The 17,482-nt window shown below is 43.3% G+C and overlaps 1 protein-coding gene across 2 annotated transcripts in view; it reads right to left on the bottom strand.

Annotated features, from left to right (window-relative positions):
• The window catches only part of LOC137425157 (interleukin-1 receptor-associated kinase 3), a 61,325-nt gene that overhangs the window by 9,243 nt on the left and 34,600 nt on the right, over nt 1–17,482 (bottom strand). For both annotated transcript variants that reach the window (XM_068113297.2, XM_068113298.2), the window contains 6 exons: nt 15,097–15,329; nt 13,295–13,364; nt 12,803–12,954; nt 11,584–11,648; nt 7,407–7,521; nt 7,051–7,166 (listed from right to left, as the gene is read on the bottom strand). In XM_068113297.2, coding sequence (XP_067969398.2) covers nt 7,051–7,166; nt 7,407–7,521; nt 11,584–11,648; nt 12,803–12,954; nt 13,295–13,364; nt 15,097–15,329 — 751 coding nt within the window. The remainder of the gene's footprint in view (nt 1–7,050; nt 7,167–7,406; nt 7,522–11,583; nt 11,649–12,802; nt 12,955–13,294; nt 13,365–15,096; nt 15,330–17,482) is intronic.

The following is a 17,482-nucleotide window of genomic DNA, read 5'->3' as shown; positions in this document are numbered from 1 at the left end:
CGAGCCAGGTGTGAGGCAGGAGCACCAGCCCATAGGGGAGAACAGTATTCCATTGAGCTGCGGATGAAAGCCTTGTATGTGGTGAGGAGCTCAGGTGTGCCTAGGAAGGACTTCGCACGACGGAGGATGCCCAGTCGGCGACTGGCTTTGGAGGCCAGCTTGGAAATGTGGTTTTCCCAAGAAAGATCATGGCAGATGGTGAGACCCAAAAGCTTGAGCGACAGAACTTCTTGGAGAGGATTGTTGAGAAAGTAGATGGGAGGGTTGTCCAGTCGATCTTTTCGGAGAGACATAGTAAGAGTGTGAGATTTGTCAGGATTGAAAGACATGTTCCACATGTTTGACCAGTCTGTGATTTTTGTCCAGGTCTTCAGAGAGTGAGGAGGCTGCAGACTGCCGATCTGAGGGAAGAGGAATGGAGCGGCAGAGAGTGGAGTCATCAGCAAAGAGATACAGAGGATTTTCCAGAGAGTCGGAGAGATCATTGATAAAGACCAGAAAAAGCACAGGGCCCAGCACACTGCCTTGGGGAACTCCAGCCTGAACGGGAAGGGGAGATGAGAGAAATCCATTCAGGGCCACACGTTGACTACGACCAGAGAGGAAGTCCGCAAGCCATGCATGGAGATTTCCATGGATACCATAGGAGGAGAGTTTGGTGAGCAGAGCTGGGTGCCAGACCGTATCGAAGGCACGTGATATGTCAAGGGAGACAGCTCTGATTTCCTGTTTGGCATTGAGTACCTCCATCCATTGTTGAGACAGCAGAAGCAGCATGTCCAGAGTAGAGTGACATGGTCTGAAACCAAATTGATGATCAGAGATCAAGCCATTGGAGAAGAGGAAAGATTTCATATCCGAAGCAATGATGGATTCCATGACTTTGCTGATAATTGGGAGCAGGCTGATTGGTCTGTAGTTGCAAGGATCTGTTTTTGCACCTTTTTTGTGTAAAGCGGTAATGTTTGCTGATTTCCAGGATGCTGGCAGATGACCTTGAGCAAAGGATAGGGTGAAAAGAACAGAGAGAGGGTGAGATAGAGCGGCAGAGCAGGATTTTAGGACCCGTGGACTGATGCCATCTGGTCCAGTTGCAGAATCAGAGTCGAGGTTTGACAAAAACTCCTCCACCTTGTCAGGAGAGAAGGTCACAGAGTCCAGGAGCAGTTTGGTTCGACTGGGAAAGGTGGGAACAGAGAGAGATGGGTTTGGGACTAAGGATTTTGAGGCAAACACAGAGTTGAGGCATTCGGCTTTGTCACGTGCGATGTCAACTGTGTGGCCATTTGAGGTAAGGGAGGGGATGGAGGGGGAACAAACACCAGAAACGGATTTGACCAGACGCCACCAGGATTTGGAGGAAGGAGACAGGTTTGAGAGTTCATTCTTGAGTGAGGAGAGATAGTGCTTCCTGGCACTCCTGAGGGTAGACACACACTTGTTCCGAGCTTGGTGGAAGGAACTGAGATTTCCTTCAGTTGGATTAGCCTTCCAAGAGGCAAAGGCAAGTTGTTTCAGGGCAACTGCCTCACCACAAGATTCAGTGTACCATGGACGGGAGGAAGGGTAAGACAACTGAAGGCGAGATGGGATAAATCTGTGCATGAGAGAGATCAGTTTGCTTTGGAAGAATTCCCAGGAAGAATTGATGTCAGAGGCAGTGGAGATGGGAGACCAATCCAGACGATTGATGGCTGCTTGAAGACCGTCCCAGTCGGCCTGAGTGAAATGCCAGACTCGTCGACGCTGAGGAGGCTCTCTGAGAATGGCCAGAGAGATGTCCACTTTGACAAGCACATGATCAGAAGAACCGATTGGAGCAGAAGAAGAGCAGCAGACATTAGCAGGGAAGTTAGTCATAACCAAGTCTAGAAGAGAAGATACTCCATTGGCTGAGATCCGGGTCGGGAAATTGACAGATTGTGTCAATCCCAGTGAGTCACAGAAGTCCTTTGCTGAGGTGCCATGACTGGTGAGAGAGGAACCCACACCCAACCAGGTGGCATGATGACAATTGAAGTCACCACATATGAGGAAGAGAGAGTTGGGATGAGTGGATAGAAGTTGGTCCATGTTGTCAGACAGTGAAATGTAGATGGAGTCATCACTGTTTGGGGGACGGTACAGAACACATATGAACAAAAGGTGGGAGCGGAGAGGAAGCCGTAGCCAGAGGTACTCCTGGGGGTGAGGAGGAGAGAGGGCAGTGCAAGGAGAGTGAGGAAGAGAGTTTTTGATAAAGATAGCCACCCCACCACCAGGCCGAGGCTCAGGTCTATCATACCGGAGGAGGGAGTAACCAGGAAGAGATATTAAGGAATCAGAGACATCTTGAAGGAGGAAAGTCTCTGTTAAGCAGATCAAGTCTGGATTGTCAGAAGCAACCTGTATGGAGAGATCAGTCAGGTTTGAGCGAAGGCCCCGGATGTTTGAGGTCCATACCGTTAATGAAGAGAGAGGGGGAGCATCGGGTACAGGACAGGGGAGGGGAGGAGTAGGGTAAGATGAAGGATGAGAGGGGGAGGTAGGGAGAGCAGTTGTTAGTGTGTCAGCGATTGCAGAAGAGTTCCAAGAAAGGGAAGGATGAGGAGGATGAAAGGTTTGAAGGTGAAGGGATGAGGCACAGAGAGGGGTTGTTTGAGGGGGGGCAGAGGAAAGAAGAAGGTTGGGGGGGGTGGAGGTATGAGATAGAAGGGAGACGAAGTGGGGAGGAGGCAGCTTTGAGGAGGAGGGGGGAGGAGGGAGAATTGGAGAGGAATGGTATGGGGGGAGATTTGAATGGGAGGGGTTGGGGGGGAGTTTAAGAGTGGCGGGGCAAGGGGGGAGTTTAGGAGTGTAGGTGCAAGGGGAGGGATTTGGATGGGAGGGGCAAGAGGGGAGTTTAGAAAGTGGATGATTAATGAAAGACGAACATTGAAAACAAATTGGGTTTGTTGTGATTTTCAAGTTAGCAATCCGGTTCAGTAGAATGGACATGCCTGACATTTCCTCTAGCAGTACGTGTGACTTGCGGTGGCCATCTTGGAATATGTAATCGCTACTGTGACGTCATCGATTAAGCAAGTTTTGCGTTGAAGATCCAAGCTGCCTTCCATCCAAAAACATCCAATTTGAGGGATCATGGCATAAATAGAAACCCTGGCATTGTGCACCACTCTTGATATCAGATGGGTGACCCGTAGAGTATTTGTCAAAAGGTAAATAAATAAAGTATTAACAAATGTATTATACAAGTTGACGCCCAGTCCATGTCTGTCCGTGTGTCAGCAGCCACTTTCGGTGCCTCTTTTGCTTTTCTAACCTGGGTTTGAATCCCAACCCAGCTATAAACTGTCATCCCGGTGTTTTCAGACTGGGTGATTCATCAATGTTTGTGCCGTTCCTCCGATGGATGTTAAACTGGGTATCCCATCACTGACATTAGTTGGTGGATCTTAAAGATCCCATGGTATCCTTCGCGGAGAGTTGGCGAACAAACATCAAGCCTGACCAGCCGGTTCGTGAAGACTTGTGCCAAACTTCCCCCGGCCGGCCCCACAAGGTGGGATAATAGTGGCCGTTAAAGAAGAAGAAGAAGAAGAAGAAGAAGAAGAATACGATGTAATGGTCTATCAGGATGGCCCAGAGGTACTCAGTTCCTTTAAGATGTCTAGCCCGGGTTTGAATCTCGTCCCAGCTATAACCTAACATCCCCCATGGAGAATACTGTATTGCTGACTCTGATGCCATAGGTCACATGGTATGACATCCATATTGGATTAAAGGAAAAGATTTGGATATCATTTTCTCTGAAACCACTGAATTAATTTTTTTTGAAACTTGGCATATGTCATCAACTCCCCATGGGGTATATAGGGTGAAAACTATGGAGTGGTATTGCAGCCATAATTGGTTGAATTGAAATCTTTATCCGAAAAATCTAAAACTTCATATATCTGATCTATGACCCCATGTGAGGAAAGAATTAAATTTATGACGTGCATAACCCATTCGAAGAAAGGATGTGACATAATAGGGTACATGGATGATACACGTATATGGGCCATAATAGCAGTGGGTTATAATAGTAAGTAGCATGTACAGTTAACGATGGTATTTTTGTTCAGAATGAACACGCAAGGTGAGACTATGTGCTCTATGAGTGCCAGTATTATTGCTTATTAGTCTCATCCCAAAGGGGATGCGACACTATTGCAACGCCCATGTTCGTGTGTCCACGTCTATATATCTTCGCTTTAAAAATGCTTTTCTCTGCAGCTGCTTGTCCGATCGATGCGGAACGTTAAACCTAGGAAGGGCTCCCCATAGAGAATATTTTATTGCCAACTCTGACGGCATAGGTTACATGATATGGTAGCCTTATTGGATTAAAGGAAAAAAATTGGCGTAATTTTCTCTGAAACTGCTCAACAAAAAATTTTTAAACTTGGCATTTGTCATCAACTCCCCATGGAGTATATTGGGTGATAACAATGACATCATCTGTGAAATTGTGTTCCAGCCATAAATGGTTGAATTGAAATCCTTATCCGAAAAATCTGAAACTTCATATATCTGATTTATGACCTGATGTGAGTGAAGAATTAAATTTATGACATTTATAACCCATGCCAAGAAACTATCTGATATAATAGGGTGCATGGATTATATGGGTATATGGGCCATAATACCAGTGGGCCATAATAGTAGAATGTTCAGTTAACAATGGCTTTTTTGTTCAGAATGAACGTATGAGTCGAGACTACTGTCGTGGCCAAAAGTATTGGCACTCTTACACTTTTTTCAAATAATGCACAATTTCTTCCAGAAAATTGTTGAAAAAAAAAAAAAATTGGTGTCCACATATGTATTTCTTTGGTTTGCAGTGGGACAAAACAAAAAAAGCTGAAAAAATTACTAAATCTTAGCTTATTCCACACAGGAATCCTAAAATGGCCCGGACAATATTATTGGCACCTTTGAGAAGTTGTTAGAAATAACTAGATTTCATGCAGGTGATTCTGCTTTACTCTGGAATTGAACTCACATGTGGTGAGTTGCAGGTCCCTGCAATATAAAAATCACTCATTCAACCAGTTTGAATATAAAGAAAAGGAGTCATTCTGTTGTTTTGTGTCACTGTGTGTACCACAATGAACATGAAGAAAAGAAAGAAAACCACAGAATTGTCTGAGGAAGTCAGACACAAGATTGTAGCCAAGCATGGACACTCTCAAGGCTACAAGTCCATCTCCAGAGACCTTGATGTTCCTGTGTCCACCATACGCAATGTTACCAGGAAGTTTAAGGCCCATGGCACTGTAGCCAACCTCCCTGGACATGGCCGCAAGAGAAAACTTGATCGAAGATTTCAGCGACAGGTTGTTTGAATGGTGGAGAAAGCACCTCGATCAACTGCCAAACAGATTCAAGCTGACCTTCAGACACAAGGTACGACAGTTTGAACTCACACCATCCGTCACCAACTCAATGAAAGGGGGTTCTATGGTAGGAGACCCAGGAGGACCCCACTGCTAAGAAAGCCTGACTGGAGTTTGCCAAAACAAACCTGAACAAGCAGAAATCCTTCTGGGAGAATGTCCTGTGGACAGATGACACCAAATTAGAGCTTTTTGGTAAAGCACATCATCTCTATGTTTGCAGAAAACAAAATGAAGCCTTCAAAGAAAAGAACACCTTCCCTACAGTCAAACATGGAGGAGGTTCAGTGATGTTTTGGGGTTGCTGTGCTGCCTCTGGCACTGGGTGCCTTGAATGTGTGCATGGCATCATGAAATCAGATTACCAAGGCATTTTGGAGCACAATATTCAACCCAGTGTAAGAAATCTGGGTCTCTGTCGAAGGTCATGAGTCTTGCAACAGGACAATGACCCCAAAAACACTTCAGAAAGCACCCAGGAATGGTTCAAGACAAAACGCTGGACTGATCTGAAAACAGCAGTTGGGAGAAGGCACCCTTCAAATCTGGGAGAATTGGAGCAGTTTGCACAAGAAGAGTGGGCCAAACTGCCAGTAGAGAGGTATAGGAAGCTCATTCATGGCTATAGGAACCACTTGGCTGCAGTTATTTTGTCGAAAGGCTGTGCTACCAAATATTAAGTCTCGGGTGTCAATAATTTTGACAATGCCATTGCTTTTCATTTTCTGATTTAAAAGAATATATTCAGTTCTGAATCAAAAACAAAGGTTCTGTAATATTAACAGTGAAATAAAGAATTGTGGAGTCCAAACACTTTTGTCAATTTCAACTTATTGTTAGAGAAAATTGTGAGTTATTTTTAAAAAGTGCAAGGGTGCCAATATTTTTGGCCACGACTGTATGCGCTTTATTAGTACTGTTGTTCATTCAGTTTTTGGTCAATTTAGAATAAATATTACTGAGATTCGTACTTCATAAAACACTTCCATCAAGACCGAGTGGATATGTTATGTGACACCTTGATGAACATCTCGTGTTAAGGAGTGCAGTGTTGAAGTTTGTTGCACAATATGACAGGAAAAAAAATACATAATCATATTCAGACAATGCAAATTATGTGAGGATGCCCAATTATACAAGGATGTGCCGTTGTTCTGAAAGGAAATACAAAAAACACATGGGAGTCATCCATTTGGCTGATCATGCTTGTGCATATCTACATCCGAGCAATTCCATGTAATCAGGCTAATGCAAATTATACAGCTAACTCAAACAGATAATTTGGTCCGTGTGCCAGCATACACAATGGCCTACTCTTCTCAAAAGGTAGTGGCATCTTTAACGTCCACAACATTAATCTCGTAGAGACAGCTGGCTTCTGTCCCTGTAAAAAGGACAACGCATTCTGGAGTATAGCTACCCCTGGTGGCATTGCATCAGAATGATAGTTTTAATATGAAAGGCTGATCGTGTAGGTTATCTAACCCGGAGTAGATAACTCGACAGCGAACACCTCCCTGCCACCCCCAAACATAGCGACTGAGCAAATGGCCTTCATGTTAACAAATCTAACCAGTATTTATGTGCACATCACAAACTCTCAGCATATCGCTGGCTCGCCATTACCCACCTTTTGACATCACCATGTATAATGGGGTGTTGCTGCGACATGTGAAGATACTGTAATCCACATGCCACACCAACTGCGATGAGCAGCCGCTCTGGCAAGGACAAGGAAGGTGCTTCCTGAGAAGGAAAATAAAATTAAAAACACATTTATTCTTCCATCCTAGATGCTAAGTTCAGTTTAATAGCCTAATGCAGAAAGGTACAAAATCTATGCAGAAATAATGCAGAAAGGTACATACTGTACCGCTCTATTGAAATGCAATGGAACACCTTGATTAATGTTTCGTGTTAAGGATAAATGTGGCAGGAAATTATAGTCCATATCATTCAGACAATGCAAGGAAGCCCCAAGCGTACCTGCAAGTGCAGCAAGTTGTCGAGGGAACCTCGTTCCATGTGTTGGTATACAAGGCAGCATATTCCACTTTCCATGCAGTAGCCAACCAGTTCCAGGATGTTGGGGTGTCGAAGCCTGGATAGCAGGGGAAGAGTAAATGGTGGAGAGACTGAGAAAGAGTAGTTAGACTAAAATAAAAAATAACCACCTTTATAGGCCATTTTTCCCCGCAAGCGGGGGTTGGCCTTTTTCGGGAACCGTGGTTGTTGTTGTTTTTCGGTCCCCTTTTTGAAGCAATGTTTTACGGCCGGATGCCCTTCCTGACGCCAACCCTTTTTGCCGCCTTCAACGACAAACAGGGAATTACCAGTGAACTGGTCCTCAATTAGCCGACCTCTGAAGGATGACAGGCTGAGTCAACCCCCCTGGCGTTAATTCAGCGATCAGACCGGGATTCGAACCCAGGATCCTAGGTATCCTAAGCTGACACCCTAGCCGCTAGCCCAACACCAGGGATTCCAGGGTTAGACTGGTGGTCAAAATTTGAGACTTGGTTTTCAATCATGGTTATTAAAGCTTAGGATGAACCAACAACAACAAAAAATGACATTAAGAGCAGTATTACAAATGAGGTTAAAGTATAATTATACAAATTAAAGGAAAACAAAGCGTTCACTCGAGTAGGCATATGCAGGAAAATCTGTCTTATGCAGTCATCTCCTTTGCCAAACACAATTCGCCATAAAATACAGTAACTACATAATACTGTTTCTTTTATGGCGTAGCTTGTAGGGCAATGGTGTCTGGAGCAGCGTTTGTCTGTCTGTCCGGTGTATGTATGTATGCCATCCCAGCTACGCCATTGTTAGACTATCGCTCTTGTTTAAACTGTACACCACTCGCACATCAAAGCTTTGTTATAATTAATTTATGACATAAAATAACGTCCCAAAAGAGTGCTAAGATATCAAACAGGAAGCAACAAAAGGTCCAAAGGCAACATTTCAACAAGCTTGGGTGGTGTTGTAGACCAGAGTGATCAACCACTGAGTACAAGAGGTCCTAGTACACGGCAGGAATTGAAATTGTCATGAGAAACATCATTCTCTCTGGAAATTCAAAGAATGGATGAGATTACCAAACAATGTACTTACCTTGTAGTTTACAAACACATTACCAACAAGCTGTGCAGTAATTATTTTAAAATACACTACATGACCAAAAGTATGTGGACACCTGAACATCGAACATTTCATTCCAAAATCATGGGCATTAATATGGAGTTGGTCCCCCCCCCCCTCCCCCCTTTGCTGCTGTAACAGCCTCCACTCTTCTGGGAAGGTTTTCCACTAGATGGTGAAACATTGCTGCGGGGATTTGCTTCCATTCAGCCACAAGAGCATTAGTGAGGTCGGGCTTTGATGTTGGGCGATTTGGCCTGGCTCGCAGTCAGCGTTCCAATTCATCCCAAAGGTGTTCGATGGGGTTGAGGTCAGGGCTCTGTGCAGGCCAGTCAAGTTCTTCAACACCAATCTCGACAAACCATTTCTGTATGGACCTCGCTTTGTGCATGGGGGCACTGTCATGCTGACACAGGAAAGGGCCTCCCCCAAACTGTTGCCACAAAGTTGGAAGCACACAATCGTCTAAAATGTCAATGTATGCTGTAGCGTTAAGATTTCCCTTCACTGGAACTAAGGGGCCTAGCCCGAGCCATGAAAAACAGACCCAGACCATTATTCCTCCTCCACCAAACTTTACAGTTCGCACTACGCATTTGGGCAGGTGGCGTTCTCCTGGCATCCCCCAAACCCAGATTAGTCTGTCGGACTGCCAGATGGTGAAGCGTGATTCATCACTCCAGAGAACGCGCTTCCACTGTTCCAAAGTCCAATGGCGATGAGCTTTACACCACTCCAGCCGACGCCTGGCATTGCGCATGGTGATCTTAGGCTTGTATGCGGCTGCTCGGCCATGGAAACCCATTTCATGAAGCTCCCGACGAACAGTTGTTGTGCTGACGTTGCTTCCAGGGGCAGTTTGGAACTCGGTAGTGAGTGTTGCAACCAAGGACAGCCTTTTTTTACGCACTATGTGCTTCAGCACTTGGCGGTCCTGTTCTGTGAGCTTGTGTGGCCTACCACTTTGCGGCTGAGCTGTTGTTGCTCCTAGACGTTTCCACTTCACAATAACAGCACTCACAGTTGCCCGGGGCAGCTCTAGCAGGGCAGAAATTTGATGAACGGACTTGTTGGAAAGGTGGCATCCTATGACGGTGCCACGTTGAAAGTCAGTCTTCCGTATTGCCCATTCTACTGCCAATGTTTGTCTATGGAGATTGCATGTTTGTGTGCTTGATTATATATACCTGTCAGCAATGGGTGTGGCCGGAACAGCCAAATCCACTAATTAGAAAGGGTGTCCGCATACTTTTGGTCATGTCGTGTATCACATTTATTTTCCGCACTGATACTTGGGGTGAATTAGAACCGTTGTTGAAATATTCACGTGCCTTGCCAGTTAAGGTTAAGGCAAAATGTGCACATTTAAACACTTCTTCCAGATGGGAAATGACTGAATGTTATTTCATAGAAAAAGTATAGGATTGGGAAGAAATTAATTTGTGGCTTCGGATTGCTGTGCACACAAATGAAAATCTGTAGAGCTTTGCCACACATCATAATTGTAGACAGTTCTGTAGAATAACGACAATGTGAAGGCATAGCTACTGGAGCATTATATTTAGATAGGTACTTGTGCCATGTATTCTGCAGAATCTGGGTCACATTTTAGCTTTTACAAAAGGATGATGATTTGCTCTCACAATGGTAAGTCTTATCAACCCACCTCCACCCCCACCCCAATTTGGCTACTTTTCATGTATGGAATTGTCGTTTGATATCCCTGTATTGTTGTGTTGTTCTCCTTGTATATCTTCCTTGTATTGTTTGTAAATCACATTCACTACCTTGTTATTTGCGGCCTTCCAGGCTGTCCCCTTCAAACCACTGGTCTTTTAACCCCTACTATAAAGTGTTAAAATATGGGCATTTCAGGTAGAAACAATAATCAGAAATTAGAGCTCTATGTCTGTAAATCGATCATGATCTGCATGCATGCTCTGCTGAAGAACCTCTCTTTCCATACGCTTCAATCGAAACTCCCTCCCCCCCCCCCCCCCCCCCCACCCTTTCCTTGCATGTCTAATGAATCCATAGCCCCTAACACCACAATGAGGGTTGCTCTTTCTTATCCCTTACACACAAATCATGAGGTCCAGAACCAGAGGAGTTCAGACACAAGATTAATTGTGCAATATCCTCCCAGAACAAATGTTTTCTTGGAACATTCCTAGATCCCTGCCATAGCCCAAACTTGTAAAACAGACTGTATCAAACATTCCAGTGGGGAGTTCGTCATTTCTCCTATTTGCAGAAGTTCTTCCTGAGGCTGTTCAATCCCACTCTATCCTCCGGGGCTTCGAAGCAAGCGGTGCACCACCACCTCAGGTCACCACCCCCATCCCCATCCCAATATTTTCCACCCCCATTAAACCTACCCAACCCAACCCTCTTACTTGCAGATGCCTGCTTCTTCCTCTACCGTCACGACTGCTTTCCTGTTCGCTCATTCCCCTGCTGTTTGTGTCCAAGTGTGACGCCACTGAATGTTGTCTTTTTACCCTGTGTCAAATTACTTTTCCACGATCCTTGATTTTGTACTGAAATTTTTTAAATTGTGAAAACACCCTTTTAACAACCCCAGTTGCTGGCTATCTGAGTGTTATTGAGGGGGGGGGGGGGGGGGGGGGAAGGAGTTCTAAAGAAAAACAATCACAGATAACTATTTTGTCCAATGCAAATACAACTCTACAACATCCAGATAATTTGTTTCACATATCCTTGTTAAAAATAAGATTTATGTTTTAAATGAGTTAGTCTTCATCAATAACACCACAATTTACAAGTATAGGTGAAACACATTGTGTGGTTCTTTGACAAGAAAAAAAACAGGAAACAACAGTATTTTTGCTTCTGTACAGTGAGCAAGTTGCAGAAGTTGAGCACTTGAATCAGGATGTGGTGATGAAAATGTCTGCCTAAGATAGATTTCGGTAAAGTTACAGTCTTACTGAATGACAACAGGAAAGGGCACCTATTAAAAATGACAAAAGAATACAAGAAGAATGAAACTCACATAAACTGTAGCTTTATCTCCGATTGCAGGTTTTGCCATTGCGAATTCCACTGCGTTCCATTATTCTGCACACAAACACACACATACACATCTGTGTATGTACACTCACTGCATGCACGGCATTGTGTTTAGCTTAACTGCCTTCTGCCTGGGTCAAAGTTTCATCTTCGACTTGCCAAGTGACATTCCAGGTCCTATGCCAAATACATCAATCCCACTTTTCACTGTTGTTGCAGGTGCCTTTGGCAGGATGCAGTTTCCACTCACTCATAATGTAAGCCTAATTTACACGCACTCATAGTAAGCCTAATTTATACTCACATAAAGTAAGGCTAATTTACACGCACTCATAGTAAGCCTAATTTATACCCACATAAAGTAAGCCTAATTTACACTCACTCAAAGTAAGCCTAATTTACAAAGTAAGACTAATTTACACATCGTGTAAGCCTAATTTACACATCACGTGAGCCTAATTTACACTTAAAGTAAGCCTAATTTATGCTCAAAGTAAGCCTATTTTACACTCACTCATCAAGCAAGCCTAATTTACACTCACTCATAGTAAGCCGAATTTACACTCACTCATAGTAAGCCAATTTATACTCACATAAAGTAAGGCTAATTTAAACTCGGATAAAGTAAGCCTCATTTACACTCACTCATAAAGTAAGCCTAATTTACTCACTCATTAAAGTAAGCCTAACTTACACTCATAGTAAACCTAATTTAGAATCACTCAGTAAGCCCAATTTACACTCACTCATAAAGTAAGCTTAATTTACTCACTCAAAGTAAGCCTAATTTACACTCACATAAAGGAAGCCTAATTTACACTAACTCAAAGTAAGCCTAATTTACACTCACATAAAGTAAGCCTAATTTACACTCACTCATAAAGTAAGCCTAATTTACACTCACTCATAAAGTAAGCCTAATTTACTCACTCATTAAAGTAAGCCTAACTTACACTCTCATAGTAAACCTAATTTAGAATCACTCAGTAAGCCCAATTTACATTCACTCATAAAGTAAGCCATTTGTTGCTTTTATACAAACGGATGTTAATGGAATGAAATTGTGCCAAAACAAGCAATTGGGTAATGGATACGACTCCGTGAACTGATGATACAACAATGAAAGTGGAACAAACATTTTCCAGGAAAATGAATGAATGATTATCAAGACATCCAAACAACTCTGATGAATGGTACACTACCTGTTTTAGCCTCTTGATGGCAAAGTTCGTGTGATGAATGTTAGCTTTAAACACCACACCAAAAGCCCCTTCTCCAATCCGTGCTTCCGGGCCGAAGTCGCCAGTGGCTTCTCGGATGCTTGTTAATGAGAAAATCGGCTGCACCTCGATACCTACACACCATACACGTGCAAATGCCATTGCAAATAACATTACACAAGCACACTGCCACAGAAATGCCACCGGTTCAATGAGCATGCCACAATGCGAGCTATACTACATAGCCTATAGCCCATCCCTACACGCAGAACATTGGCATGTTTGGCGTTCCCATATAAGCATATAGCGCATGATGTTGTGAACCCAGGTTAAATACCACATCCTGTGCCATTTGTCCATTGTCTCATGTCCTTGCAATTAATGTACACGTATGTATTTTACTGTCCTTGTCCTGCATGTGATATATTAATACATACATATACACACATGCACCTTGGTCACTGTACGACTTACTGCTGGGGCTGCAGATAGGTACAGGCTTTTGGTAGCAAACAGCAGCATCTCCATTCAATCGAGCTTCTTCCTGTGGGTGCAAAACAGACAATTAATGAAGCTATGACTTTGATAACTCAAATAATTAAAAAGTGTCAAGGTAAGAGGGCTATTAAATATTGCCCCCTCCCCTACCCCTTGCCATACATTCCTCCCCACCCTCCCACTACTTTCCTTGCTCCAAGCACTGGAAGCCTAATATGGGATTTAAGGTGTTGGGTTTTTACCTTTGCCACACCTAAAACTGTTGGGTTTTCACCATTGCCAGGCCTAAACATGCTTGTTTTTTTTGTTTTGTTTTTACAAACTCCCAGGCAGATTTGCATATATTGTGGTATTTGAACATGAACCTTCAATCAAATGGATTAGTCTCAATCATTTATTTTTTTTAATCATTTCGCAGAGTTAAGATCTTACTCTTGCTGGGGTTGTAGATAGGTACAGGCTTTTCATTAAACTTACACACTCCAATATTCTGCACCCAACTCCTCCTGGACTCTATGTCTTTTGCACCTGATAAGGTGGAGAGGTTTCTGGCAACCCTCGACTTTTATTCTGCAACTCAACTCACATGTCCTAAAAATCTGTTGCCTTTGCACATCATCTTTCTGCTCTATTCATCACATTATTTGCCTTAGGTCATCTTCCACCTGCTTGGAAGTCAGCCAACATCACAGCATTACACAAAAAGGTGCAAAAACAGATTGCCTTAACTATAGACCTTTCAGCTTACTTCCAATCATCAGTAAGGTCATGGAGTCTATCATTGCAGCTGATATGAAATCATTCCTTTTCTTCAACAGCCTCATCTCAGATCACCAATTCAGATTCAGACCAGATCACTCTACTTTGGATATGTTGCTCCTACTTACCCAACAATGGATGGAGGCCTTAAATGTCAGACATGAGATCAGGGCCATCTCTGGACATATCTCAAGCTTTTGATACAGTCTGGCAATCTGCCTTACTCTCCAAGTTATCCGCTCATGGCATCCAAGGCCAACTCCACACATGACTTGCTGACTTTCCCTACGCGCGTACTCTCGTAGCCACCGTGTGGCTCTCAACGGACTCCTTTCATCTCCTCTCCCTGTTGAGGATGGAGTCCCACAAGGCAGTGTTCTGGGCCCAGTCCTATTTATGATCTTATAATCAATGATCTCTCTGACTCTTTGGAAAATCCCCTTCATCTATTTGCTGATAACTCTGCCGTCTGCCATGATGTCTCTCATCCTTCAGCAAGGCAGGCTGCAGCCTCTTCCCTCTCTTCAGATCTTGACAAAATCACAAGCTGGTCAAACATTTGGAATAAGTCTTTCAATCCTGATAAATTCCGTACTCTCGCTCTCTCTTTCTCCGAAAGGACTGTTTAGCAAAACCTCTCATCTACTTCCTTAATCCTCTTGAGGAAGTTCAATCGCTCAAACTCCTGAGTCTCACCATCAGCCACGATCTTGTCTGGGCAAAGTTTTCTTTTAAAAGTTAAAAAAAACCAGAATCGTAAGAAAAAAAAATAAGCAATAAGAAAGGACAGAACCATGACGTTCCTAACATTTCCTCATTTATGGGACACCTGGGGATCATGAAAACTCCTGACTGCATATTGCCAATATGGAAAGACAACCACAATGCTAAAGCATATGTATAAATAACATAATCCATCTCAGGTAGATTGAAACTGAATTATCTCATGTCACAAGTACATTATATACATGCTAACAAGCATAAGATATAACAAGCAAGCTTAACAAGATGTGGCTTACCTGCTGTGCCTTGATATGGGCCGAATCCCAGTTTGGCGTGAACGGTGAAGAAGGGCGTGAGTTTTTATTGCATGAAGAAGAGTTGGAGGAGAGTGAAGAAGAGGATGACGAGTCACCCGATTTCGAAGATGAAGACCGAATGTGGCACGGGCAATCGTTGCCACAGAAAGTAGCAGAAGGGGGTGGGCCTGGTAGGGGAAGCTCTGAGTCGGCAATGTGATAGACCCCAAAACCTTGTTAGAAAAGGGAACAAAGTAATATTTGTTTGTGATTGTGGCTAAGATAAATGAGCAACAAATGTGCATGCAACAAAATGCTACAATTAGAGCCCTGGCAACAAACCTCATCCTGCCCACAGATCTTAAACCTCTAATCACGATTGTATCGATTAGCCCCTCTCCTCCCCCTTCCCCATTTATCACCATTACTTTGCCAACGTTCAAGTAAACTCCATGTTAACATCAATTTAACACTTCTTACTTTTCCAAACTCTTAACATATTCCCCTCCCCTCTTTGCACTTTTCCCAATACCCAGTGTGTGTGTGTGTGTGTGTGTGTGTGTGTGTGTGTGTGTGTGTGTGTGTGTGTGTGTGTGTGTGTGTGTGTGTGTGTGTGTGCGTGTCCATAGAGAACGATTGCAAAACCACGTAACGTTCTACAATCACTTACATATTACAACTTCAATGCACCTGGTTCTAAGTGAAGCTGATGTGAAACTACTGAGGAGCTTTTCCAGTAAAGCACTTTTTCCAGCCAAGGTCAAAAGAAAAAAAAGAAAGAACAATTCTGCAGCTTCCTTTTGTGAGGCATTTTGTTCAAATTTTGACGTTTCTGGCAACAACAAAAAACGAAAAAGCACATCATGTGCCCAAAAGCCTAATTACCCACATTCGGTACTCTAAATAGTAATTTTAATTGCCACGTTTACTTATTAGTCCCCTACCGGTGTACACCGGAGGGGACTATAGGTTTGCACGCCGTCCGTCAGTCCGTCAGTCCGTCAGTCCGTCAGTCCCTCCGTCCGTCAGTCCGTCAGTCCGTCACGCAAAGAACTGTTTTCCGGACTTTTTTTCTAAACGCTTAATGCTAATGATTTCAAACTCGGCACATGGTTTCCTCATGATAAGTTACAGATCAAGTTCGAACTTCACGACGTTTCGGTCATTTTTGACAAAGTTATGGCACTTTGAACTTTGGTAATTCTGATAATTCTGATGATCCTTAACTCGGTGCCATTTTAAGTTTTAATTTCCTTTAAAAAAGATTTTCTCTGCAATAATAGGACCGATTGAGATCAAATTTTCACCATAGGAGGGACTCGGTCTGTAGAATATTTTAATGGTAATTATGACGTCACAGGTCACGTGGTTCGGGCGCCATATTGTTTTTCGTGAAAACACGAAAACCCCTTTTTCTCTGCAATGGCTGAACAGATCGAGGCCAAACTTTGCAGGCAGAATCGCATACCAATGACGAACAAAAACGTCAGCGACCATGACGTCATGCGTCACATGGTTTCAGAGTTATGACGTTTTTAAGCATGAACCTTTAAAACCGAGCCCCTCCCTCATTTTTGATCCAATCGAGGGGAAACTTCAGTTCTGTTCCGCATGTCAGTCTACTAAAATGTCCTTTTGGAATTTGCGATAGCTCACGTGGTTTGGCAGATATCGTTAATTAAACGAAAATATTTAAAAAATGGATATCTCTTGAATCGCTTTATTGATCGACGTGAAACTTCATACTATAGTAGACGTCATGAAGAGTAACAAGTGTGCAAAATTTCAAGATGATTGGATGTACGGTCTGGAAGCTAGAAGTTGTTATTGCGTGAAGAAGAAGAGGCATCAGGTGTGCGGATTTACTTATTTATCACATGTACAGACTGAAAGCATCGTTGGACACGACCTGTCGCGGTCATTTTAACCTCAAATGAAATTCTAATTTAAGATTTGTCAATAGCTGAGGTATATTAACAAACGAATAAAACAGATTTGGTCAAATTCTGACTTTTTAAACTCGATCGCATTTGACAGAGTTGTGACAATCTGAGGAAGAAGAAACCTCGCATTGGCTTCTCCAATGTGCCATAAAAAAATGGATATCTCTTGAATCGTTAGTACCTCAGACCGTGAGTTGGTAATTATATAATTCACACATTGCAATACGTGCAGGCCGCTCCACGGAGCGACCTTGTGGGCTTATCAACGAGGCGAGGCGTGACACACGTGTCTCAGCATACCTCAGATCAAGTTTGAAAACCAGCATCAACCGTGCATAAATTTGCATATTCGATCATTTTTGACAAAGTTATGGCACTTTGAACTTTGGTAGGGGACATGCATTGCAGCGCAATACTCAGAATGCTTGTTTAAATTGCTGTTC

The sequence above is a fragment of the Myxine glutinosa genome, chromosome 4 (genome assembly GCF_964187855.1).
Source record: "Myxine glutinosa chromosome 4, kmMyxGlut1.1, whole genome shotgun sequence".
Lineage (NCBI taxonomy): Eukaryota > Metazoa > Chordata > Myxini > Myxiniformes > Myxinidae > Myxine > Myxine glutinosa.
This window is presented reverse-complemented; position numbering and strand designations above follow the sequence as displayed.